General features: G+C 40.7%; 2 protein-coding genes across 11 annotated transcripts in view; one reads left to right on the forward strand and one right to left on the reverse strand.

The window, feature by feature from the left end:
* Positions 1–927: 927 nt before the first annotated feature.
* Positions 928–26003, reverse strand: HAUS8 (HAUS augmin like complex subunit 8). Of its 2 annotated transcripts, XM_072601298.1 has the most exons (12): positions 25923–26003; positions 25474–25633; positions 24536–24603; positions 18947–19002; positions 17852–17942; positions 15408–15500; positions 15226–15311; positions 8217–8282; positions 6532–6690; positions 5956–6097; positions 5139–5280; positions 928–1308 (listed from the first exon to the last, which is right to left on the reverse strand). In XM_072601298.1, exons 2-12 carry the CDS (start codon positions 25500–25502, stop codon positions 1155–1157), a joined length of 1086 nt encoding a protein of 361 aa, XP_072457399.1. In that variant the 5' UTR covers positions 25503–25633; positions 25923–26003; the 3' UTR covers positions 928–1154. The 2 variants fall into 2 exon arrangements, with proteins under 2 accessions (XP_072457399.1, XP_072457400.1); XM_072601299.1 differs by lacking the exons at positions 5139–5280; positions 25923–26003 and adding an exon at positions 2672–2813 and having other exon boundaries at positions 25474–25831.
* MYO9B (myosin IXB) overlaps positions 25971–27725 on the forward strand; it is a 131211-nt gene continuing 129456 nt past the window's right edge. For all 9 annotated transcript variants that reach the window (XM_072601291.1, XM_072601285.1, XM_072601287.1 and 6 more), the window contains exon 1: positions 25971–26106. The gene's annotated coding sequence lies outside the window, so the exon portion shown is untranslated. The remainder of the gene's footprint in view (positions 26107–27725) is intronic.

Here is a 27725-nt window from a genome sequence, read left to right on the forward strand (position 1 = left end):
AACCAACAGGTCAGGTCCTACTAGCCCTTAACAAGCAAGGGCTAGTAGGCAAGCATGTCTCATGCTGTGGGGAAGTCCAGCATGCATCAGCAAGAATATGTGTGTGTAGTAATAACATGTTTACAATACATGATTATATGATACACTATTGCATCATAAAAATTTTAATGAAGAAAAAAACTACAAATTTACAATAAATTATTAAATTTAAGATGTCATTTTTTTACAAAAATACATTTTATATTTTTTTTATAATGACGCAAAAGGATTAAAGAAAATAAATTTCCAGGGGAGTGCTAAGTAATTTTTTTTTTTAAAGGTGGCACTAGGCCAAATGAGTTTGGGAACCTCTGTGCTAACCCATCAAAAGATGAGTGAAGTTCTCCCTCCAGTGGCACCAATGTGTAAAAGCAGCTAAATGAAACTACCAAAAATTACATTTAATTCACACACGGAGAAACGGTAGTTTAAAGAATAGACTCAACTCTATCTGAGAAGTAGGAGCCATGGAAACAGAATGTGAGAACCAGAGGGCTCTGACAGTTACTCTGGCTCATGGGCTCTTAACATGGGGCCTGTGAATTTGTTTTTTAAAAAATATTTTATTAACAGTATTTCAATATAATTGGTTTCCTTTGTAATTCTATATATTTTATTTTATCCATTTGAAACCTTACTCACCAGACTGCCAAAGGGGTACGGCCATAGAAAGGTTAAAATCTCTGCTCTAGCTGAACCCATCACTTTAGAGATAGAAAATCTGAAGTCCTGACATGATCTGCTCAAGGAAAAAAAACTACAGAGGTTCCTTTCAATGCAACAATAAAGACATCTCTTCAGATTTACTTACAAATTTTAAAATGATTTGGCCTTTTCATATTGCCTAAATATTGGAAATTAAATGCATCCACTTGAAAATACACAAAATTTTATGTCAGGAAACTTTATTTTTGATACCCCAAATCTCTCACATAACAGAATGCAAAAACATTTAATACACATCGATTTAAAGTGCTAAGTGTTCTGAATGTCACAAAAAGACTCAAATATTTATGCATACGACAGAAAAAATATAAGAAAACCAAACCAGTAAAAATGTCAGAGACAACTTGTTGATGTGATAAAACCTAAAAATATAAGCACCTATTAGGCCTTCAGCTGTCTTCTGGAGGATTCTCTGAACGCTCATGATTAAAATACCACTGGCTTAGGTTCTGTGTGCCTTGAGTCTCTTCCCAGACTTCTTGGTTAATTAAAGCAGCTTCTTTACTGACTTCAGAGGATAAGTTAAGCACATGGACAAAGCTCCTGCAAACAAATCAGAAAAAAACTGGCATTTCCTTTGTCCAAAGACATCAGTTGGATAACCACAGCAATGTCAATATTAGTAAAGAAATGGTCTAAATATAAATATAAAGGCCTGTTTGGTTAAAGAAACTGGGAACATTTAGCCGAGAGAAGATTGAAAGTGAACATGTTCACTGACTTCAAAAATGGAGGAGCCATCACTTAGCTCTAGAGAAAACAACAAGGACCAACTGTTGTTCAGTCGTTTCAGCTGTGTCCAATTCTTTGTGATCCCATCTGGGATTTCTTGGCAGAGTGGTTTGCCATTCCCTTCTCCAGCTCACTTTACGGATGAGAAAACTGAAGCAAACAGGGTTAAGTGACTTGTCAAGGGTCACACAGTTTAGTATCTGGGGCCAGATCTGAACTCTTACTGACTTCAGGCCCTGAGCTCTGTCCACTGAATCAATTAGCTGCCCTAAAGACCAATTAAAGACAGTTAAAAGGTAGAAGATTTCAAATCAATATAAGGAAGAACTACCTAATACTCTGAACAGTAAAACAGAATGTCTCATGAAATGGTGAGCTCTCTTATTACTGAACATATCCAAATAAAGACTGGATGACCACCTGTTAGGAATACTGTATGGAAAATTCATGCTCTTGATATGGGTTGGCTTATATGCCATGAGGAAATTTCCAACTCTGAGATTTTAACTTTGAGGGATACGGACTTTTCCGAGTACACAATGAAATAGAGATTACCACCCCACACCCAATAAGAGCGATCATAATGTATAGCATAAGAAGCCCTGAAAAAATAAAAGTGGTTCCAAAATGTGTATCTGTTCCTCACTGAATATGTATTTTTTTCATTCTTGATCTTTTTGCTCTTTTACGCCTGATAATTACAACAACCTATCTGTTGTATGATTTCATCGGTAGAACTGACATGTGACTAAAATTCTAACAAGCTACACAAAGAGATTTCTCCAACAACACATACCCAGAAAACTATCAGGGGAAGATCTGAACCAAGTCTTCTTGATTCCAAGACCAGTACATGTATTTCTACAGTAAATGTAGTTGTGAGAGGTTCAGAAATAAGGAATTTATGGAATGAAGAATAATAGACTAGTCAAACCTTATCAAGAAATGGAATCAAACCTTCTCTTTGGAAGACAATGAAAACAGAATTCCACAAATCAAAGTGAAATAAGATTGGAACACTATTCTATTAAGGGATCACTTGGAGTCAAAGTGTGAAGACCAAAGACCAAAGTGTGAATCTGCATTATCACTTATTAGCCACGTAAACACAAGCGCATCACTTTACCTCTGGGAGCCTTAGTTTCCCAATCTATGAAACCTGGATAATACCCACCTGTCCTACCAACCTCCCCAGGTGTATGTACGAAAGCTGGGTCAGAACCCACAGTGCTTTCTGTTCCAGGTCACACCACTAACTCCTCTAGAGAGTCCTTCTGAGTTTCTTGGGATTGCTGGATACTCCAAGCCAGGAAAGACTTCCAGAAGGAAAAAGAAAACATGTCAGCTTCAACAAGCGCTGAGTGCCCACATCTTGGGCAGAAAGTTAAAAATCACAGAGGGCTTAGCCCCGAAGCCTAGAATTAGATTCCTATTGGCCTAGAGCTTGCAGTGGTTTCTCTGGCTTGAATTTCATTTCCAAGTTGTTTTTTTTCTTTCCCCATTTTACGTTTCAACTTCCCAAGTTAGCTGTAAAAGCCTGGACAAGGAAAATGTAAAGGACTTTGTCTCATTTTCTGTCTTTACAGCTTCAAAGCCAACCCTAAAGGCTTGTACACAGCTGGCCAGCACTAAATAAGTATTACTGCTGAACTGCATGGGTGTAGGCCTCACAACATTTTAGCACAATAAAAGGGCCTCATTATGTACATACTGCTGAATCAGAAGAAGGAACAGAAGGAGGTCTGGGTACGTAACTGGGGCAGCAGAGGCAGGTCTCTGCGGGTCTGTGGAGCTCTACAGTAGCATGGATATCCAGAGAGAGGGCAGGAAGAGAAGACCTCAGAGCCCAGCAGAGGATGTTCTCAGTCCCGCCCCTTCACTACACTGCCTTAGGACAGTCCTATCCCTTTCTGGGGCCTTGGCTTTCTCACATACAAAAACAGCGGATTGGTGACATGCAAAGAAAGGCAAAGGGACATCACAGAGGTAGAATGGCTGGTACTTCATGACTAAATGGATATTTCAGAGAGGGGACAGCAAGACAGAAACAGGGACACAGAGAGATAGGCAGGCAAGCAGAGAGAAAACCTGGGACTTGAACTAACTTCTTTATCTCTAGTTCCTGGCTTCCCAGGCCTCCTTCAAGTCTCAGCTAAAGTCCCACATTCTGCAAAAAGCTAATCCCAGCCCTTCTTAATGTTAATGACTTCCCTCTGAGATTATCTGCAGTTTATCTTGTATATATATCTTTTTTGTATATAGTTGTTTTTGCATGTTATCTTCCCCATTAGATATAAACTTTTAGAGATCAAAGTTTGTTTTTTGCCTTTCTTTCATTTCCCAGGGCTTAGCATAATGCCTAGCATATAGTAGGTATTTAATAAAGGTTTATTGACAGACTTTTTTTAGGGGCACCTAGGTGGTGCAATGGATGGAGCACTGGGCTCCATCTTCCTGGGTTCGAATCTGACCTCAGGTACTTACTAGCTGTGTGACCCTGGGCAAGTCATTTAACCTTGTTTGCCTCAGTTCCCTCATCTGTAAAATGAGCTGGAGAAGGAAATGGTGAACCACTCCAGAATGTTTGCCAAGAAAACCTCAAATGGGGTTATGGAAAAGCACCCATGACTAAAATGACTGAACAACATCAATGACTAACCTTATTCCTAATTTTAAACTTTTAAAAGGATTTTACATCATTATCTCATTTGAGCTTCACAATAACTGTGTGAGGTAGGTGCTCTACTGTCAAAAGTGTAGCTTTTTATCCTACATCATGCTAAATTTAGCTAACTAAATTATTATTTGATTCTAATAAACATTTACCTTATCTTATTTTCATTATAAAAGCAGAATCCAAATACAACAGCCACCTTGAATATAGCTTATTTTGCCATAATGTTAGCAAAAAAATTAGTGGTATCTTATTTAACAGAAATTTTTCAGATGAATAAACCATATTTCTTTTACTATATAAACTACATTTGATGCATTTTATGTAGAAACCCTGCAAAAAACACCTTCCTGCCGTCTTAGAGTACACAAAACATAATTTCAACTTTTCCCAATGATTAAGGGACCTCATTAGAAACGTTTATTGCACTTAATAAACATAACCTCAAGTGCCAATTTAGGTATATAAGGCTACCTGCTCCTAGACCAAATGGCTTCAAATTGCTTTTGCAGTTCTTATATCTATTCTCTAATAGTTCTTCCAATTCAGAAAACTAATCCTTATTAAGGGCCTACTGTGTGTCAGGTACCTCCATGTTTTGGAGTCAGCTGTCAAGGTAATAATGATGACAATGATAACGATGGTAGTGATAAGAGCTAACATTTATACACACTTTACGTTAATTTCATTTGATCTGTGTACCTGACTCCAGAAAACACCTTGAAAATTCATATGGCCATGGAGTAAGAAACCAGATTATCCAGCCTTTTATGATTATGTACAAAGCAACATAGGTCAACAGGTTCAAAGTAAATTACATATACTTTTCAACACACTTCAGCAAAAGGCCTTTTTTCCACTTACTCTGTCAATACAATTGTCTTTCACACTTTAAAGATGAGAAAAGTCTGGTTTCTGGACAAATAAGGTGTTAAAACATTTTTTAGCAAGTTTATGTAGGAAATACCTTTTGAGTTCTATATCCTTTTTCTGTACTACTTCTTTAAGTTCACCCAACACATCAAATACTTTAGCATTCTCTCCTAAGTGCTCAGTTGTAACTTCTGCCAACAAGTTTTGTGTGATAGACAATTGGCGTTGTAACTCATCTACAAAGGAAAAATAACATTTAAAAACCTGCTTTAGGTTATCAGGTGTTCAGAGCATTTTTAAGTCTAAAAAAAGGTTCATCAACAAAGCAAGGAATCTTCTTCAAGGAATCAGTCTTATATAATAACAGCTCATATTTGTGTAACATTTTACAGTATACAAAGTGCTACCCCTCCAGTTATACTATGTTGACAGTTCAAATAGGGTAAGGAAGAAACTAAGTATTTATTAATCACCTATTACATGCCAGGTACCATGCTAAGGGCTCTACAAATATCTCATTTGGATCTCACAACAATCCTGTGAATATAGATGCTGTTATTATCCCTATTTTACACTTGAGGAAACTGAGGCAAACAGATATTAAGTGACTTGCCTAGGGTCACACAGCTTAACAAGTATCTGAGGCTGGATTTGAACTCCAGGCCAGTGCTCTCTCCACTCACTGCCTAACTGCCTACTAAATAGTATTCTCTCCATTTTGGACATGAGAAAACTGAGGTTCAGAGACATGGACTGCCTTGCCCAGAGTCAAACAGAGAGTAAATGTCTCCACCAGGATTAAAACACAGGCCTCCTGGCTTCAAGTCCAGTGTTCTCTCTGTTACCCCAAGGGAAGATATTTGCCTAATGGTTCTATAATATACTAAGCAGAAGAGCCATGACATCCATACCTAAAAACTTGTCCCTATTTCCTTCCATGTGAATGGATTTCATAGGGAGTTCATGCCTGGTAGAGTCTAGTGCAGTGGCAAAAGTTTTATAGTCCTTCTTAAAATCCTCAGACATTGCCACAAAGGGAGTAAGCAATTCACTCTGCAAGCAAAAAAGAAAAGGCATTACTATAAACTAAAAATTGCAATCAATAATCTAGTGTCTCCTAGTCTACCACTCTAAAATACCAACCATACCATTATATTACTGGACTTGGGGAAAACTTTTTCTTAATGATTAGGAAATTCACTCTAAGCAAGGTTTTTTGCACCAAAACAAGGGACAGAGGTTCCTGGGGTTTCACACTACTTCCTCTCCTTAAAAGCTCTCTATTGCACTTAACTAAAAAGAGCCAGAAGGCAGAAGTGTGCAAACAGAAAACAATCTAGCATATGAAATGAGACCTTTAGATTGTTTAGTATGCCATCATAAATGGGGCCACTTAGTGAGAAGCCCCAAAGTTTCCTGTTAGCTCTTTCTGCCTAAAAATGCACATTCTCATGTTGGAGGCAGCACAAATTAGCTCACAGACTAACCTGGGCAGCAAGGACGTCCACCATTTCCTGCTCTTTCTGATGAAACAGAAGCTTGCGCTTCAACTCCTGCACTTTTTTTTGAAGTTTGTCCTTTTCTTCACATAACATGATTAGGTTTCTTTCTTCCTTTTCTTCCATTACAGCAAGGCGTTTTTTTATCTAGGAAATCCAAGAGTTCCAGCAGCTTTAGCTTAACTCTTCACCAAAGTATTCTTTTATAAGGTGCTGCTGCTGAAGGACTCCCTCTAAGGGAGAGGCAGCATGGATGTGGCTACCACACGTCTGGATGTGGAGGCAGAAGACCTAGGTTCTGAGTCTACCTCTGACAATTACAGTCCATGTGACCTCAGGCAGGAAAGTCAGTCGAAGAACATTCAGCAAGCTCCTACCAAGTGCCAGACACTGGGCTAGTAGACTATGGATACAAATACAATAACAAAAGTCCCTGCCCTCGAGGAGCTTACAAGTCACTAACACTGCACAGCCTCTCCAGATCTTAACTCTAATGAGCTGATAAGATCTGCAATTTGTCTGAACTTAAGTCTTAAGTGTTGCCTGCCACAGGATTTGGTGCCTCACCTGTGGTCACACAGTCAGGGTGTGGGGCCGCCCAGAGAGATACTTCTCCATCCCTGACACCATACTCCCTCAAACTCTACAAGAGGTGATGTTCCGGGGCAGTCCAACTACCTCCATCACCTCAACACTCCCTTCCCTTAAACTCCTGGAGATGGCCCAAGAGCCCAGGGAAGAACGATGCCCTCCAGATCAGCAGCCCTGCTGCCGGCCTGACCGCTATAAGCTATGGTGGGGCATGAAACCACAATCCTCACCACCACTAATGCCACCAATAAATTGCCATGGATAAGCAGGTACACACAAGAGCCTTGGGAATACCAGTCCCCGGAGTCTTCATCCACGGGATCAATCCCCCATGAAGAAGGGACCGGTTAGCCCTGGCACAACTGACATTTATGGGGCATGCAAGACACTCTAAGAAAGACAGGAGTCCTGAATGTGCTGGCTGAATTAAACTACCACCACCTTCTTTCCTAAGATGAGTGGGGAGAGAAGTGAGGGAGGGAGAAAATTTGGAACTCATAATTTTATAAAAAAATGAATGTTAAAAATTGTCATTACATGTAATTGGAAAAAATAAAATACTATTAAAAAAAAACCCACCACCACTTTAACCATCTTCTCTCAGAGAGAAGAGACAGATCAAGCCCCTTAGCCCAGGAGCCTCCGAGATGGCAGCACCACCCACCCAGAGACTTGCTTCTAGCCCAGCCCCAACAACCATCAACGAGGGAATCAACACTGGAAATGATCTGGCAATTGTTTCTACAGGAGCTGCAGCCTCTGCTATCCCAACAACACTAAAGAGCCTGAAAAGATATCCCTCACCTCAAACGTCCTTGATACGGTCAAATGGTTCTATAGAAGATGTGGGTGTGGTTTTACCAGTGGAAATAATATTAAGAAAGATGCATTATTATCTGCTTCACCACTGTACTGTCAGAACCAAGAAACCTTTCCATTTGACTAGCAGCTGAAGCATATTGTCTCCTTCTGTAGTGAGTAGGGATGGTCCTACTTAGCACAGTGCTCTGCGCAGATAGAGTACTTCATGTTTTTCATTCATTCATTGTTCTGTAAATACATTTGACTATCTTTAATTTTACCTTCACTGCTAGAAGGGTTAGAAGTAATGTCTGCGACTCCATCATTTTAATATCTTCTGGGGAAACCTAAAAAACAAGCATAAAAAACCCATAATGTGTGTTTGATTCCAAATTAGTTTACGCACCTCAGTATCCTCCCAGGATTGGGCATTCTGACTCAACATTCAAAAATATATTTATTTGTAGGATTATAAACCGTCCTCATCTCCTTTAAGATTACCAGACCTCTTCTCTTTAGGGCCTCAGTTCCCTCACTGACAAAATGAAGTGGGTGGCCTAAGATGATCTCTCATGTCCCTCTGATTCTAAACCCCATAATCCTCCCTTCTTGCCCTTTGTCTTTACTCCAGGCCTTTGTCACGAAGGGTATAAATCAGAGGTTTCCAAACTCATTTGGCCTACCACACCTTTAAAAAAAAATTGCTCAGCACCCCCTAGAAGTCTTAGAAACTAGGAAAGAAGTCTCAGATTAAATGTATAACTGCACCCGAGGCTTACTGCCCATGCTCCACCCCTACCCCCCCCCCCCCCCCCCCCAGAAATGAAGCTTCCCCAGCTTAGGAAAACATGTGGACCTGATATATACTGGATAATCCTCAGACCTAAATATTTCCAGCCTATTCAAAGTCCCTGGAAGGAAGAGGCAATAAAATCATCCTAGGAGACTATCACTGGAGCAACTGGGAAAGCAGGAGAATGGAGAAGGAAAAAAAAAGAAGAAAAGGACTGTGAAAAACGAGCTCAACAAAGACTGAAGTTAAGGAGGCAATCTCCCCTTCGTACTTTCTCTATCTTTATCCCAGATCTGTATGGAAAATCTACAGGCTGGAAGTAGGGGTCAGCAAATCTGGCCCTCAGCCTGTTTTATACGTAAGCTATCCATTGGTCTTTCCAATTTTAAATACAATAAAATGGAATTTTGAAATGCAAAAACCAGGTGGCAGCCAAATTTGGTCCATAGGTCATATTTGGCTGATCCCTGCTGTAAAATATGCAACTGATCATCTAACAACAGTGCTTGAGTATAACTGAACTCCATCAAACATTAAGAGCCTATGCACAAGAGGTTCCCCAAGAGAAATGTGGTCAAAGGATAAGGACAAGATGAATTTCCAAAAGAAGTCTGTAAACTATTAAGCATATAATAGTTGTTCCATATAACTAGTAAGATAAATGCAAATCAAAAACAACCCTGAGATATCACCTCACATTAAGCAAACTGGCAATGATGACAAAAAATGGGAACAGTCAAAGTTGGAGGTTACAGAAAGACAGGCACATTAATGCATTGTTGGTGGAGCTGTGAACTGATATAACCAATGTGGAAAGCAATTTGGAATTATGCAGAGAAAATGCATAATCTGGCCCAGATATTCTACAGTCAGGCATATTCTCCAAGGAAGTCAATGACAAAAAGGTCCCATATACACCCGAATATTTATAGCAACATTTTTTGTATTAGCAAAAAAACTATAAACAAAGCAGATACTCACTGATTGGAAAATTGCTAAATAAATTGATGTACATAAATGTAATGGAAAATCTTATGCTATAAGAAATGAGAAACATGGTAAGGTTTACATGAACTGATGCAAAGTGAAAGTAGACACAGGAAAAGAATATCTACAGTGACTTTTAACATAAAAAGGATGACTGAGACACAAAGTTCTGAGTATGATCAATTTATTAGTAAAGCACAAATTTACCATTAAATAGGATCTCAGTTTCCTCAGTAAAGCTAAGACCCCAAATCAGGGGGACAGTTTTTTTAAAGGTTTTGGGGAATATACAACAAAGAACAGAGCAGGAAAGCTGACATCATGGGATTGAGGACAATATGACTGGTTATATGACTGAGGCAAAAGAGAATAATGCTTGGAAGAACGGTAATAAGGGGTTAGCAACAACCCCCCTCCGTTCCCTGGTATGACTGAGTGTTCACTGTTTGAGTCCACCTGCAGAACAGTGGCCCAGGCTTCTCTGGACGGCCAACCACATATCCTGGAAAGATAGCCTAGTGATGTGAAGATATTAGCCTCAGCTTCCTTATGACAAACCCTATCCCCCAACGTTAGCAGAATTCCTTAAGCCAAGAATAGAACAGTGATTAGCAAAGAGAACAAACAAGATTTCTGAACTCAAACTCATTACAAACCAGGTGAATTTCTGCACTAAGTTCAGAGACAAAAAACGGTGACTTAGGCAGTTACAAGATAAAATCAATTAATTCTAAATAGAATCAATGAAAAATTATACAGAATCAATCTCAATCATTTCAATACAAAAGAAGTGGAATGTTGAAAAATTATAAGGTCTAAAGCTCGGTTCGAAAGAGATATAAGAAAATATCTCCCCGTTCCTTTGCAGAGGTGGAAAGAGTTCACTTCATTAGGGGTGCAAAACTGCTTGTAACAGACTCTTTTGAGGTACTGAGTGGTGTTCCTGAACTTACTTACTGTTGGAGGGAACTTCCAGATCCATCAGATCACAGATCCATCTGATACTCTTATACATGACATTATTATTATGACATTATTAGGCCATGTCCCTGGAAGGAGGCTGATTACTTTTCTCTTCAAGATTCTAGGGGTGACCTCAAGGAGATGGCATTCCTAGAGCTATTGTTTATGATTCCTCACTGATGTGCTTCCCATTGACAATCAGCTAAAGTTAACTAGCTTTTAGAAAAGATATTTACTAAGTATAGCAAAAGCAGTTGTTAAAGAAACATGTCTTCAAGTGGGCTGTCTGTCTAAATGCTAAAGAAATGTTGGTGACGTCATAAAAAAATTCCAGAAAATGGTACTTCAGAGAAGAAGAACTAATCACCCACAAAGCCAAGGGAAGAACAAGTTAGTGTAGCTCTGAATGTGGTGGAGTCTGACCTTTTTGTTCCACTATTGGGCAGGGAACAAGCACTGAGGAGGAAAGGAATATATATCTTGAATTACATTCTGTCAACAGGTGGAGAACAGGACTTCTCTGCTGAAGAAGGTGGGCTAGGGAAAGGATGCAGAAGGGAGGGCAGCAATGCTACAAGCCTCAGGCAGGTTATGATACCTGTGTTAACACATCATGACACTAGAAACCAAGAATCTGGGATTTCTGAAGTCAGTGGTTAGTAGGAATTCCTCTGCTGGCAAGCATTTATTACAGTGAAGTGAAGACATGGGCAACAGTGGAGAGTGTGCTAGACCTGGCATCAGAACGACCTATACTCTGAGGGATTAAAATTCTATCTACTTTTCAGAGCTAGATTCAGTCTTCTTATATGTAAATAGGGATTATAATAACATCTATTTCAAAGGGTTGTGATGATCAAATGAGATAATGCACATACCTTCAAGCACTATATAATTGAAAGCTATTATTAGGGAAGAGAAAAAGCAAATATGAGGTGGAAAATTAGCATCAATAATAAATAACAGCTGTCATTTATATAGCACATTACATATATCTTCTCATTTGATTTTCACACTACCCCAGTATAGGCATTATTATCCTCATTTTTAAAGGAAGGGAAACTGAGTCTCAAAAAATGTTACGTAATTTACCAAAGGTCACACAGTAAGTAGCAGAGTTGGAATTTGAATCCACATCTCTCCTGATTGCAAGTTCAGTGAATTCTTTCCACTTCACCATGCTGCCTCTGTAGAAGCATATGCTAGGTAACTCTGGGATTCTCTAAAAAATACTTGCTGGAAAAACACTAAGTTGAGCTAGTTCACCATCAGAATAATGGTTCTATGTCCAAAGCACCTTATTAACTCTGAAGGATCCAAGAGATTCCACTGTGGCCCACCTGAATTGGCTAACACAATTGAAAGATTATGAAAATTCCCAAGCTATCCTATAATAGCAATTCAGTGAAAGACAGTGATACATGTTCAGTGTATTCCCTAGACATACATAGTCTGACTCCTGGAAGCCCAATTCAATAAGAATGACAGGTACCACCCCACAGATTAAGGCACCAATAAATCAAGAGCCGTGAGAGAATGAGATGTCATCATGGCTTGGCTAAATAAAACCCCTGTGACTGAGATTCTACAAAACAGAAAATAAGAACTAGGTTCTACTCCTTTTTCCCTAGTGATCTCTCTCCCTAATAACAACATCAATGTTTGCTTTAAATAAAATGTGTAAGTCTCTTTTGAGTGGTAGTTTGGAGTCAGGAATCCTGACCAGGGGAAACAGGTTTCCTAATGTTTTGCAGGGCTTGAGGGTTGAATTTACTGTCTAAGGAGACAAGTATGAACATGGATATCATGGGGCTAAATGCATTACTCTAGGGCACCAAACAGAATTGTATCTGTCTGAGAAACTCAAACAAATAATTTGAAAATTATTTCTTAAAAAATTCAACAATTCCTTAAATAATGTATTTGCTTTAGGGAAGCTTCTTCTATCTGTCTGACAGAGTGAGAATTTATGCTTATAAACATATAAATCACAGCATGAACTATAGATATATAGATTTCACTTCTTAAATGTATTATACATTTCCCTGATACAAATCCTACATAATCCCTAATATAGCACATGGTCCAGGAAAAGCAGATGTTGGTGGTTGTTTTTTTTTTAAATATTAAGTTGGCAAAATTGGACTCAGCTATTTTTGTCTTAAAGCCACTTATGCCTTCTCATGCCTTGTCTACAAATTGTTATTGCTGACACGCAGAAGATGAGAAGAGAAAGAAAAAAATGAGGCAGACACTGACTACTCAAGAGTCCTTGGATTTTGTAATTAAAGCATTGGATCACAAAGCTCAAGCTGCTGTTATTTTTATTTCTGGCCAAAATAAAACTGCCAGGCTTGGATTTAGGCACCAGATTTTTTAGGTACAGCAAGCATCTTCCACTTTGACAAAAGTGGCAATGGTGCTGACAATATCCAAGGACTTATTAGTGAAGGGCAAACTCTGTCAGGTCCAGCAAAGCTAGGAAAGCTCAAGTAAATTCCTGCTGATAAACAGTTCATTTACTGTCAGAAGATTAACCTAGTTAGGTTTAGAGAGGACTTTTTCCAGAAGGCTGGTCACTAGACTATGAATTTTTTTTGGACACAACTCACAAAACCATGAAGGGATTTATAGCCTGCATCTGTAGAGAATCCTCATGGATGAAATCATGGATCCTTAAAGAAGTATAAGAACATAAGAATTCGATACATCTGTACATTATATAGGTCTAAGCCAGGGGTGGGGAACCTGCGGCCTTCAGGCCACACGTGGCTTTCTAGATCCTTAAGTGTAACCTAAATCCTAAAAGATCTGTTCTATAAAATTTGGAATCAGTCAAAAGGCCTCATCACTTATGGATCTAGAGGACCACATGTGGCCTGAAGGCTGCAGGTTCCCCACTTCTGGTCTAGATACAAGGTTCTTAGAAGTCGTCCCTACAGGAATATGGACTCTTAACATCTTCTGTTTTTCTGCTTAGGCTTGATTAATCTGAACTCTTCTTACACAAATATTTGAACATTTGGAAATAAATAGGGCTGTTCTAGTTCTAACTGGAACTACTCTATTTTTAAATCCCCAGTTCTAGTATTCTAGTGTTCTTTCACTAGGCCAGGCAGCAGTTTTCAGTGGGAAGAACACTGGAGGACTGGGACTCAAGCCCCAATTTTGCCACTCAGGAGCTGTGACCTGGGGCAAGTCACTTCACCTCTCTGCCTCAACTGCTTCAACTACAAAACAGAGGTCACTGAAGCTGCTGTTTTTCAGGGTTACTGGGAGGACCAAACAACAACATATGTGTAAAGTGCTTTGTAAGCCTTAGGTACTATGTAAATAATAGATATTATTACTTAAAGGTAAAAATGAAAAGCCTATCCTTAATCCCTATAAAAACCCTCCCTGATCATTCACAGTCCTTGAGTCCTGCTTCTCCTTCCCATTGTGTGTCTCTGTCTCTAACACCTGCACCATTTACATTCTATGTCATTCACCTAAGGAGGGGGAGTGTAAATAGCAACTGTTTCTGTTCTGGACAGAAACTCTGAAGGTCTTCCCCTCCCACCAGACTGATTCTTCTGTGAAGGCAAACTAGGCCATCTTTTGCCTCCATTCTTACCTGGCCTTTAATTACAGAATGAGCATTGCCTCAGACAAATCGAGACCTGGGAAAGACCTTGGTTTAAAAAAGCCAAGGTTTCCCACTGCATCAGAGGCCAGTTGTCTGATCTATGTCTTGTCACTGGACTCCAGTGACTCTAGAGGACAGAGTGAGGTTGGTGACTTTGCACAGCTCTGCTTCACTTAAATCCAATTCACTTGCAATTCGAGACATCCCCCTCCTGATGTCAGTGGTCCTCTCCTCTTCAAAACAAGGAATAAACAAGAACAACATTCGGCTAATACTCAGTCATTTACTGGAACTTGACTCTAGAAGGCCCCCTGCTTCGGTGGTGAGGGTCTGACAAGGCCCCACTCTTGTGCCAATCTGGGTGCTCTCCTTAGAAGCCTCAGCACCTACTGGGCCCTTCCCCTGCAGGAATATGAGGCTGATCTCTCTGGCATGAGCCAAACAAAAGCCCTGCTTTACATACTGTCTGTCCCTCTGTAATGAGAAAGGAAGTCCCCAATTCTGTCTGTATCCTCAGCCCTTCGCACAGTGCTCAACAAAAGGATTCCCATTGCTTTAGAAGATTCATTTAATTGGCTGAAGATCTTCATCTGATTATCTGAATATCTAAGGGGCAACAACCTCAGAGCCCCTGCCCACTGTCTTTCTGGTCTAATGTCTTTGCTCCAAAGCACAGGTTCTGGCTCCTTTTGGGCTATACCCAAACTGCACCAGCCATTCTGCTCTCAGTTGCCCTGTGGGTTACCTTGCAATCAGAGTGCTTCAAGTTTTGTAGCTGCACAGCTCAATGGGATAACACAGCATCCTGAACTCTGTTCAAAATGTTCTCTTCATACAATTGCTTTCCCAACGCTTTGAGAACATGAATAACCAAGGGTTAAGGTCCCCCTCCCTTATTTTTTTTCTTCAAAACACTTACTGTGTTGGGTTTTTTTGGTGTGTTGGAATTTTGTGTTGTATTAGCTTTATTGGCTAATTGGGGAGTCCTCTTCTTGATACTTTTATCTAAATCAAACAAAGAACAGCATTTTACAAAATGCAGCAAATGCATATTTTATTCCAAACTAAAGCAATAAAGTGGCTCTGAAGAGAATTATTTACCTTTAATAGCAGAAACATCCAGATCAGGAGGTGCAGTTTTGTGTCCTTCTAACAGGGTTGACTGCAAATCATCCTTTTCAACTTGATTATTATCTGAAGACCAAGCAGAAATACCTGAAAGTTAGCTCGTAAAATGTCAACGAGGAGAAACTTAATTTAGGTAAGGAAGTCCAATGTAATTTTATTGAAAATAAACATGCAAAACTCCCTACAAAACAAAACCTTCCCCCCACCAACATTCTTGGACTTCATAAATTTACTATTTGGCTTAGCAAAATTCTCAGCAATGGTCTTTTAGATTTCAAGTAGAGCAGAAATATTTCTGAAAAATTTCAACTTAAAGGATGAAAATGCAATCCTAGTATGACCCTTTTATATTACTTAGTTTGAGGGAAGTTCTCTAAGATTTAGAAATTTCTAATATACCTCTTCAGTTTCACGTGCAAACAATTTTTTTACCTTTCAGTCTATTTTCATCCTTTACTGTATGTAGTTAGTTCCTGTCTTCCCATTTAGTCAAAATGTTCTCCTGAAATTGCTCCTTATCGATCTTATTTTCATTTGCCTTTTCCCTACTGTCATGTTGACCGTATTAATTTTTACTCAATACTGTTTTAATTTTGGAAAACTACACATTAAAGACATGTGGAAAGTGCCTGAATGTGTATTACTGGGTCAGATGAATAATTCTTAGGCAGTAAGCTCCTCAAAAGCAATCTTTCTGTCTTACGTATATATCTACCAAAAATATTCTCATCTCTGCACCTTTTCTCATAGGGACACTGAGTTAGAGCTCAAAGAGACTTAGTCTAATACTCCCTTTTTACAGAAGATGAAACTGAATTACAACGAGAAGTAACTTGCCCAGGATCACACAGCTACTATATAGGGCAATATCTGAACCCAGATCTTCCTGCCTCCAAGTCTTGTACTCTTTCCACTATGCTAAGCTGTCTCAAACTTCTCATTTCACTTCCCCTGCCTGAAATAGGTTGTAGTCTTCCACTAAAAGATTCATAGGGTTTTAGAGTTGGAAGGGACCTTGGAGATCATCTAATCCAATCTGACTCATCTTCACAAAAGGAGAGCAGGTCTAGAGATGACAAGTCCAAGGTTACAAACATCATCCAGCTCTTTTCACTATATCACCAGTCTCCCTGACACTGTATAGAGAACAATCATAGTAGGGAGAGGGTTAGAGAAAGCTTCCTAGGACTATCTCTTTCAATTTTACCAGAGATTCGAATAAAACATTCATAAAGCACAAAAAACCCACAACTCTTCTGTACCATAAATCTGAACTAAAGACAACAATCATAATAATCATTAACATTTTAATAATTTTACTTTATTCTAATAGAATGTAGAAGAGCTTTCAGAATAACATTTCTTACAAGGTTGAATGAAATTATAGCTTCTGCTCTTGACATTTTTAAATACAACAAAAATAATTAAATGTCCCTTTGGTGAGTAAAGGCATTAAAAATAATCCCACTGATTTTAAAAATAAAATTTAATTTTGGGATTTAAATTTGGAACCGCACTTTTTAAAAACTACCAAAACATATAAAATTCAAACTAAAGAACTTCAGTTGCAGAATGTCAGAAACGAGAAGTCACTTAGCTACAGTCTTGCTTGTCACCTTAATTCCTCCTACGCTCCACCACAATATCAGAGAGCTTTGAAGGACAAGTGAAAGATAAATGTGGAAGGAGAGACTCAAGCCTTATTTTAACTGACATCTGATTGTTCTATGTGCTGGGGGCAACATGAAGAAATAAGATAGTTTCACTACCCTCAAAGAATTTGGTGTTGGCTTAAGAGTATTTATGGGTTCAATTTAAAGATATCAACCTAAGGACTTAAAAGAAAACAGTTGGGTAACCTTCCTGAATTAAGGTTGAGTGTCACATTGCCACATAAACTTGAGGAGGCAGGGGCCCTGAGAAGTAAAGTGTAGCAGTAAACAGCAAAGCCTAAAAAACAGAAAAGACATACACAGTTCCTGCCCTTCAGAAGTTTACAATAGTTGGAGAGAAAACTAGTACACATAGAGAACAAAGAGTGGTACTAAGTGCATTAAGAATTTAAGGAGACAGGTTTGGTGTAAACTAAAGTAGTTGAAAAAACAAAGAAGTTTGATAGAAGAGGTATAAAGATGGTTAGGATTCAACTTAGCAGAGAACAGGAGAGAGGGCATTTAGGGGTAAGGGGCCAGGGAGGAAAAAAAGTATGAGCTACAGCTTGGAAGTAGGTAGTATCGTGGCTTGTATGAGGGAGAATGAACAGGTATGAAAAAAACAAGGATATGTTTGGGGTGTTGTGGGAAAAAGAGGGACCACTAAGGTAGAAGAGTTTAGACTTAAATATGAATTTAGGAATTTTACTTGGTACCACTGGGTGATTTAAAACTCCCCACCCCACCCCACCCCTGCAATGTTACCTGTGCTATCCTTCTGAGACACATTAGATTTTTTTCCACTTTCGGTCTGTTTGCCACTGGAACTGGTGATTGAAGTATCAGGTGCAAGTGCCTGTCAGTAAGAAAAAAAAAAAGATTTAAGAGTTGTTATGATACTATCCTTAAAGTACTGAAATATATTAATCTAGTTATTCTTTTCTCTTCTTGCTCAACCAATGTTTTTTTTCATTTATTCAAACATTTACTGATTACTTAGTATATGCAAGGTATTCTAAAATTTAATTCTGATACAACGAATACTCAAAAACCAGCCACCAATCCACATATGCACCTTCTAGAACTTCATGCGATGCCCCTCAAACAAAGGTGATGGAAAACACTGCTATTACAAGTTGAATTAATCTAAAAAAAAAGTATTATCATGTCCTTTGAAAAGTCTAAAGTAATGAAAATATTTTCACAGCAACAAAGATTATTTTCCATAATTCTTATTATTGTACTTGATTGCTATCTTTTATAAAATCTGACCTGTTCTCTTGGCCATTCCCATTTCAATTCTTAATTTCAATGTTCTGTTTTAAAAAATAAAAGGAGAAACTAAAACTATCTCCACACAATTGCTTAATTCCAAATTTTCATAAGTAGAAGCCTACTCTATAAATAGAGAGTGGACCTATTTCAATATGAGGCCAGTTGGGAAGTAACTAAGGGAATAAAAATGAAGTCTCCTTTAAGAAGCTATAAAAGGGTCAACTACAACAATGGATATTAAAAACAATTAAGTAAAGAATGAAATTTGGCAGAATATATAAGATTCTTTTATTCAGAGTAACAGAATCTTATAGTCCAAACTCCTGTTTAAAAAGTAAATGTCTTCTCTGATTTTGTTTAAACATTTCAAGTGATGGGGAACAAAATTTCTCACAAAGCAACTTAGTCCATTCTCAGACTGCTCTGTTTTATCAAACCAAGAACTCTCTCCCTTTTTAGATGTCATTTCAAGATAAGGTCAAGGTTGAAATTCACATTAATTAGAGTTCATCCCATAGAATCTGCTACCAGGATATCTACAGTATCTTTTTGAACAAGAACTAAAGAAATAAATAATGTTATTACCTTAGCAACGTTTTTCTTCTCACATTGCAAATACCGAGATTCTACTATTCTTCCAGCTGTGGAGACAAAGAATACTGTAACTCTCAAAATACTTCCATTCATAGCACTTCATACTGAACAATAATTCTTTACTTCTAGAAAAAAAATCCATCATACTAAAGCAGCAATACTTGAATTTGCCCTACTCTCCTCCTCCCCATTACCCCACAACCTTTTTAGACACTCAGCTATTCTGCTACTTGTCTTTCTCCAGAATAATAGTTCTCTTACGTTCATATCGGATACTTACTTTAGTACCAGCAAACATTTACTAAGAAAGAGGTAATGTGGATAAAATGCTGGCCCTGGAGTCTGGAGAACTCAGTTTTAAAACCTACCTCTAACATTTACTGGTGTGTGATGAGAATGTCATTTAAATCTAAATGTCATTTAAATCCCTCCCAGCCTCAGTGTCCTCACCTATAAAATGGGAATAAAACTACTTGCACTGAGTTGAGAGGAAAAATTTCTGCAAGCCTTAAAATGTTACACAAATGTAATTTATTAAAAAATTTTTGAGTACATTAAGCTTAGAGGCCACCATGCGTTTTTATCCCTGCAGCCAATTGAAAACAAGGGTTTCAAAAGAAAAAGGTAGATTTGGGCAGTAAACTATTTCTTAAGAAGACGGTATCAAATATGCCATCAATTGAGGAATGACGTGAACAAGGTGACTGTGATGGAATACTATTATGCTACAAGAAATAACAAGTAGGATGCTCTCAGAAAAATCTGAAAAGTCTTACACGAACAGATGTAAAATGAAATGAGCAGAACCAGGAGAACACTGTTTATAGTAACAATAATATTGTATTAACTGTGAATAACTTAGCTGTTCTCAGCAATACAGTGATCCAAGACAATTCTGAAGGCTTATGATGAAAAATGCTATCCATCTCCAGGGGAAGAATGGATGGACTCTTGAGTACAGATCAAAGCATACTTTTACTTTATTTTTTTGGTCTCTGTTTTTCTTTCACAACATGATTTACATGGAAATACATGACTACACACATATAACCTATATCAAATTGCTTTTCTTCTCAATGAAGGGGGAAGGAAAGGAGAGACTTTGGAACTCAAAATCTGGAAAAAGAATGTTAAAACTGTTTTTACATGTAATTGGGGGAAAATATTAAAATAAAGACTGCTTTCCTTACCAAAACAACAAGAAGAAGAGGTATCTGAGAAAGAGATTTTGACTTCTGGACCACAGAATAAAACGTAGAAATGAGAGATTTCTAGGCAAAAGGATGCCCACTCCAAGCACAGAGTACAACTAACAAAAGCCAGTAATAACGTATTTTCCTGGACTCTTACAAATTTAACATAAAGGGAATAAAACTAAAAAGATGAAAGAGAAAAGCTGCCTATGTATATTTTCCAAGTTGGACACTGTAGAGTTTCTAAAATACGGAACGGCAAATAAACCAGCCAACCACACGATAAAATTCATAAGAGAAAAAAACAAGAAAAGAACAAACAATAAAGCCCATGGCTTCAGAGAGCTATACACAAATGCATAAAGTATGGGTAAGAAACAACATCAACTAAAGATACCAATGCAAGGGGGCATAGAATTAGCAGGATGAGAGCCAGGACTGGAGTCCTGATCAGGGCCTTAATCAAAAGGCAAAGAAAGGACTGATTAAAAAGGGAGAAGTGAAAAAGGAACAGCTACCTACCCTTGATGACTTCAAGTCCTTAGACTCCATGAATGAGTAATTCAAAGTACAGGCAAATATGATTCCTAAGCTTCTAACATACCTATGAAAGATTGTAAATGAGATAGACATCACAGGACTGAAGAAGGGCAAATGTCCAATCTCCCAGACTGGGAATAGTTGGTAAACTACAAGCCAGTGAACTTGACTTCAAAACCTAACAAAATTCTAGAATGTACTGTTAAAGGATGGTTAGTGACCATCCAGAAAAAGTGGTGCTCACAGTGTCCGCATGTTCCACCAGAAGCGGGTTATGCCCAGCTAGTCACATTTTCTTTTTTGACAGTTACCAGATATTAAATCAGGGGAATGCTATAGATATTTCACACAGATTTCAACAAAGCATTTGATAAAATCTCATAGGCTACTAAATGAAAAGTAGTTATGTAGATCCAAAACTGGTTAACAACTCAGAGCCAGACAGTCATTAATGGTTCAACATCAGCTTAGAAAGAGGTCTCTAGATTAGTGGCCGAGTATGCCTGCTTGGCCATGAACTGTTTTAATATTTGCTACAATAATCTAGATGACATCAAAGATGATATGTGATTATCAAATTTGCATGACACAAAAGTGAAAGGCATAGTTAACATGCTAAATGACAGAACTGAAAGTTCTTATAGGCTAGAACAATGAGTCCAATTTAATAGGGATAAATGTAAAATTTTATAGGTTCAAAAAATCAACTTCACAAGTACAAGATAGGTGAGGCTAGGCTAGACAACAGTTCAACTCAAGATGAATAATTCACCAAGGGATTTTAGTTGATTATCAGTCCAATAAGAGTCAACATTGTAACTTGTCAGTCAAAAAAAATAATGCCATCTTAGGCAGCATTAGGAGATGTTTGGTGACAAGCAGGATGAGTTCAGAAAAACCTGGACTTACATGAATTGATACAAAGTGAAGTAAGCAGAACCAGGAAAATATTGTACACAGTAACAGCAAGACTGTACAATGAATAACTGCAAATGCCTTAGCTATTCTCAGCAATACGATGATCTAAGACAATTTGAAAGGACTCATGATGAAGCATGCTATTCACCCCCAGAGAAAGAACTGATATTATCTGAATACAGACCAAAGCATACTCTTTTTCACTTTCTTTTTTTGAGTCTTCTTGAACAAAATGACTAATATGGAAATGTTTTTACATGTTTGTACCCGTATAACCTATATCGGACTGCTTACCATTTCAGGGAGGGGAGAGGAAAGGGAGGGAAAGACAGATTTTGAAACTCAAAACTTCAAAAAAGTTTTTAAAATTGTTTTAAAATATAATTGGGGAAAAAAAATATTAAGAAGGGAAAGGAAAGGGGAAGAACATTCCAGGCACGGGAGATAGCTAGTGCAAAGGAAAGGCACAAGAGATGGGATATCTTGCGTTAAGGAACAGCACACAGCTGGACTGTACACTGTAAAGAATAGTCAGGTTTTAAAAGACTGGAAAGTTAGGAAGGGTGCTTTAAATGCCAGAGGACTTTATATACAATACAGGGAGTAATGGGGAGCTACTGCAGCTTGTTGAGCAGGGGAGGCTGACATGATCAGACCTATGATGAAAAAAATCATCTTGGTAGCCAAGTGGACGAAGCCTGGAGAGGTTTGAAGACCAGTTAGAATGCTAATGCAATAAGTCAGTGAAGAGATGAGTGCCTAAACTAGGGTTGTGGTTGTGTCAAAGGAAAGAAAAGAATGTATACATTCTGTGAAAGTAGAAATTATAAGATTCCTTGGAAGATTGGATATATATAGTAAAACTGAGAAATCAATGATAACACTGAGGTTGTGGGCCTAAATGACTGAGAGGATGGCAGTACCCCCTTGACAGTAACAGTAAAGTTTGGGAAAAGGAAACATTTAGAGGGAAAAGATGATGAGATCTGTTTTAGACATGTTGAATTTGAGATGCCTATGGGACACACCTTTCAAGGTGTCCAAAAGGCAGTTGATAACACATCACTGAAGCTCAGGAAAGAAACCAGGGGTAGAGATCTGGGAATCATTTGCATAGAGATAATTGAACTCATAGCAGCTAATGAGAACACCAAATACGACAGTACAGAGCTGAGGTACTTAACTGAGGGTCCATGAGCTAATTTTTAAAATATTCTTTTAACTGAATCATGTAATTGTAATTAATTTTTTCCCCCTTCTTTGGGCAATTCCTAACCAGTTGCTTGACTTTTGCATCCTTTGTCAAGAGTAGGGTATACTCTGGGAATCTGAAAGATCTCAGTTCCTCCAAGGTGGCACAATCAAGCGTGTACACTGGTCTGGGGGCAGAGAGAGATTTTTGTGCCCAGAATCTTAGCAATTTCCTCTCCACAGCCACTTGGCCTCCAGTTCTGCCAAGCCAGAACTGGGGGCTAAGATTCAGATAAAGGGCAGGGCTGCCATTCAGTGTGAGATAAAGATCAGCTCCCTCAGGGCCTCTACTTGGGGCTGAGGTAATAATCAGCTCCTCAGTGCCCCCAGGGTTTTTACGATCCAACAATGAATGCAGGCTGCTGTAGGGGCTGCTGTGGGAACTGCTGCCACCTGCCCGATGCAGAGCTGCCTGAGACCAGAGCTATGGGAAGGCCCTTCTCTCAGCTGAAAAAACCCTGTCACTGACCTTTGGCACCTGTGGGTTGAGGGATCTTCGAACCCCTGATACTAGGACTGGAGATTCTGCCCCAAGGGCTGTTCGAGAACCCCCAGCAGCCAAGGCTGGGCTGAGCTCTGCTAATTAATTTAATCCTTTGTGATACTATGTATTTTGTTTTATGCATTTAAAAACATTATGCATAAAGGGACCATGGACTACAGAAAGGGTCCATGACACAAGACAAGTTATGAACCCCTAGCATAAAAGGAAAAGAGAAAAGGGCCCAAGATGGAACCTAGGAGGGCATTTTCATGGTTAGTGGGCTGACATGAAGAGCCAGCAAAATAACCTGAGAAGGAAAGGTCTGATAAGATCAACTAAATTTCAGTATCACAATCATATCTTATCAGGAACAGGCAAAGGAACTGTGATGTTTAGCCTGTAAAAAAGATTTAAGGGGGCATGACAGTTGTAATAAGTATTTGAAGACTTGCCACGTGGAAGAGATAGCTGTCCTATTTGGCCCCTGAAAGCAGAACAGGTGAAAAAGGGTGAAGCTGAAAAGTCAGATTTCGGATTGACCTAAAATGAAAGCTTCCCCAAAATGGAATGAAGTGCCTTGGCAAGTAATAAACTACTTACTGGAGGTCTTCAAGCAAAGTGCTGAATATCTTTATTATTGTCATTACAGAAGGAATTCTTCATCAGATATGAATTTGACTAAAGAGATTCTGAAGTTCCCTTCCTATTTTCAGGTTCTGTGATTCTTTAAGATATAGAAGGGCCTATATAACCTACATTATCATCTGAAAGAGCTCTTAGAACACAGGATCTAATAACAGCTCACAATAACATAGGGCTTTGAAGTCATGAGATCATAAGGCTTAAAGAGGCAAAAGTTTTTTATAAATTATCTAATCCAGTTAAGAACAGATTAGGAAACTGAGGCTCTGAGTGATTAAATGATTTGCCCAAGGTAACACAAATAGCGGTAAACCCTAAGGTTTCCAGCCTAGGACCTCTGGCTCCAAATCAAGCACTTTCTTCACAATCCTGTGTGGGTGTAGTTCACACAAGCATTACTTACTTCCCTGAAGTTTTTTACAGCTCCTGAATTACAAGGGAGAAACGACCACTCCAAGGGTACCCCTCTCAGAGCCGGTGCTCAAACTCATACCTCCGGACTTCCAAGCCCACAGCTCATCCCACTGTACCACCTGACTCTTTGTGGCTCACCTGGTATTCTTCTCCCTTTAGCCTTGGGGTTCCCTGAGGCACTAGGTCTGGCTTCTGAGAAAGACTTCCTGAAACGGCACAAACAGAACCCAGGCTTCACTTCACTGAACTTAGAGATGGGAGGAATTTCAGTTAACAGCGTCGCCTGAGTGCAGATTTAAAACCTAAGGGGCCCCTAGAGACCTGCTGGTCCAACCCCCTCCACTGCCCACTTTACAAATAAGTTAAGCGAGGCTCAGGGAGGTTACCTGACTTACCCCGGGTCACACTGCTAGCAAACTGGGGCAGTTAGGTGTCGCTGGGCATAAAAGAAGACCTGGGTTCGAACCTGATCTCAGATATTTTAGGAGCTGTGTGACCCTGGGTACCACTCTGACCCTCTGTTTCCTCCTCTGCAAAAATAGGGCTAATAATAGCACAGTATGATAATATATTATAGCACCGTATCATCATAATCACGTAATAAATATAATAATAGCACCCATCTTCCAGAGTTACTGTGAGGCTAAAATAATATCTGCAAAGCGCTTCGCAAACGCTACATAAATAAAAGTTACCACTATTACTAGCAAGCGTCAGGTGGGATCCGACCCCAGGAGGGCCCCGCACTCCGTCCAGAGTCAGGCTCGCCTCTCCTTTTACGGAAGAGTAAACTGAGGCCCGGAGGGCGATGGCCAGGGCCAGAAAGCCGGGACGCAAACCCAGCTCTCTCCTCGGCCCCCCGAGGCCTGCCTGGAGCACCAGCGTTGGGGGTCGAGGGGCGCAGGGCCGGAGGTCGGAGCAGAAAGGCCCTCCGTGGGCCCGCCTCGGGCCTCGCCCTCCACGTTTCCCCCTCGGCCCGCGGAAACAGTCGTCTCCATCGCTCGGTGGCCGCCTCTTCCTCCTCCTCCCCTTCCTCAGTCCGTCGAGGTCAGTCAGTCCCCCAGTCACCCACTCACCCCGAAGACTTGGAACGAGACTCCGCCATTTTCCCGCGTCTCCGTTGAACTGGAGCCGGGGAGAGCCTCAGCCCCGCCCCGAGGCGTGGGCGAGACCATTCCCAGAAGGGTGGAACCAGGAATTCCCGCAGAGTACGAGGCCGACTGTTTTGCGCAGATACTAGGCCAATAGTGCGGAATAGAAATCTTCATTAAAAAACTCCGAATAGGTCCAAAACAGAGATTCGGCTGGCCCTGAAAGGGCTCATTTTTCCTCTTGACGGTTGTTATCCCCCTATTTGCATACTTGGTCTGGCCCCTAGGTGGGGCCCAGCGTCCACAGCCGCCAGGCCACGCCCTCGGGCCACACTTCCTTCCCTTTCCTCGCCCGCGGCGCCCTCCCTCCTCCGTCCTCCCCCACCCGCAACGCGCCCCGCCCCTCCCCTCCCCCTCCCCTCCTTTGCTCTCACTCTCCCCCTCCTCCCCAGGAACCCGGAAGTGAGTCGCTGAGTGGGGGCTGCGAGCCGAGCGGCCGGGAGGAGCCCGAGCCTCTGGGGGGCGGGCGGGCGGACCAGAGGATGGCGGGGCGACGGGCCCCCGCTGCTGCTGCCGCCGCCGCTGCTCACATCCCGCTCCGGTTCGGCCGCTGCTGAGGTGAGTCTGCCGCGACAAGGCTCCGAGACGGGAGAGAGGGGCCGGAGCTGCGGGGGCGGCGGCGCGCGGGGCCGAGCGCCCGGGAGGAGCCGCGGGGGGAGCGCGAGGCCCGGGCTGAGTGCTGAGGAGGGGAGGGGGCGGCGGGGAGGAGGGAGGAGGGGCGGGCGGGATGGGGGAGGGGAAGGGGAGTCCAAACGGAAAGAAGCCGGAGAATGGGGGGTGAGGGGGGGCTTCTGAGAGGTAATGAGGTGGGGGCAGCGGTAAGACGGGGGGCTTCACTTAGGAATTGTCTGGGGGGATCCGCCTGGGGGAGGATGGAGAAGTCCTAAGAAGGAAATGAGCGTTGGGGGGCCTCGGAGAAGGAAGGGGCTGGGCGGGGAGCTGGGGAGCCCTTCGAAAGGCTTGGGACGGGAGGGGAAGGCGGGGGGAGGCCCGAAAGAGCAGTGACTTCCCCCCAAGGCTCAGTTGGGGTGCAGTCGGAGGAGAAGCGTATTTGAGGAAGACGGAGCTGAGGGCAGACAATGACCCTCGGAGTTTGGGGGGCTGTAGTTTCTGTCTTTGTGTCCCCAAAGCTGCGCGGTGCCTGACACGCGTAGCTGGAGATGAATCGCTCCAGGACACGGTCCAAGTGTCTCTGAGCGTCCGCTTCTTTTGGGGTTCCAGGGCTGGGCTGTGGGGTGTATTCACCTGGGCCTGGAGGGGAACAAAGTGTTGTGCGGTCGGGCTCGGATCCTTTCCTTGGTGGAAACTTGTTTTACTAGTGATCGTTCGGTGAAAGGGGGTGGGAGGCCTTGAGAGGGTCGTGGCTGTCTGGGAGCTTTGTCTCTAAGTCAAGTATAACTGAGCCAATGGTCTGGAGTCACAGGAAATCTGTCATTCAGACTACCTCCCAACCCTGGATGAGGTCAGTCTTCTTCAACCTATATTGAAGCAGTTTCCATTCACCCTTTTTTCCCCCCAGCCTCTTACTGATCCAGGCTGCTCTCATTGAATATGCCCTGCTGAGTAAAGGACTGTACTGGATATCTCAGCTTTGTTTCTAAGTAGCGACCTAAGTGTGGTGTGTACAGGTGCCTTAGAAATAGTTCCAGAGTCGATCCAATATTCTCTGCCACAGAGTTTGAGTAAAAAAGAAATTAACTCTGCTGAACTGCTAGATGGACTTTCTGGTTGTAGCTGAACTGGTTTTGTTGCTGGTGATTGCCATACAACGAACTGCTGCTCTCAGTGGGGAAGATGATGTGTGTCAATAGCAATTTTAAAATAGATTCTTCATATAATTAACTTAGATCTTTAAAAATCTCAACAGCCTGGAACAATGGATCAAATTAAATCAAATTTTGCACTTAAAAAAATCAACTTCATAAGTCCAATATAAGGAAGTCATGAGTAGATGAAAGTTGTGAAAAAAAAAAATCTGGGAGTTTTAGTAGACTGCATACTCAGTTTGAGTCAACAGTGTGGCACGGCAGCCAAAAAAGGATAATTTGGACTGCATAGTGTCATAATCATAGTGTCCAGGCCTGGGGAGGTGGTAGGCCTGTTCTACTCTGTTCTGGTCAGGCCACATCTGATGTATTTTATTCACTTCTATGTACCACATTTTAAGATTGCCACTG

Source organism: Notamacropus eugenii, chromosome 4 (assembly GCF_028372415.1).
Source record: "Notamacropus eugenii isolate mMacEug1 chromosome 4, mMacEug1.pri_v2, whole genome shotgun sequence".
Classification (NCBI taxonomy): Eukaryota; Metazoa; Chordata; class Mammalia; order Diprotodontia; family Macropodidae; genus Notamacropus; species Notamacropus eugenii.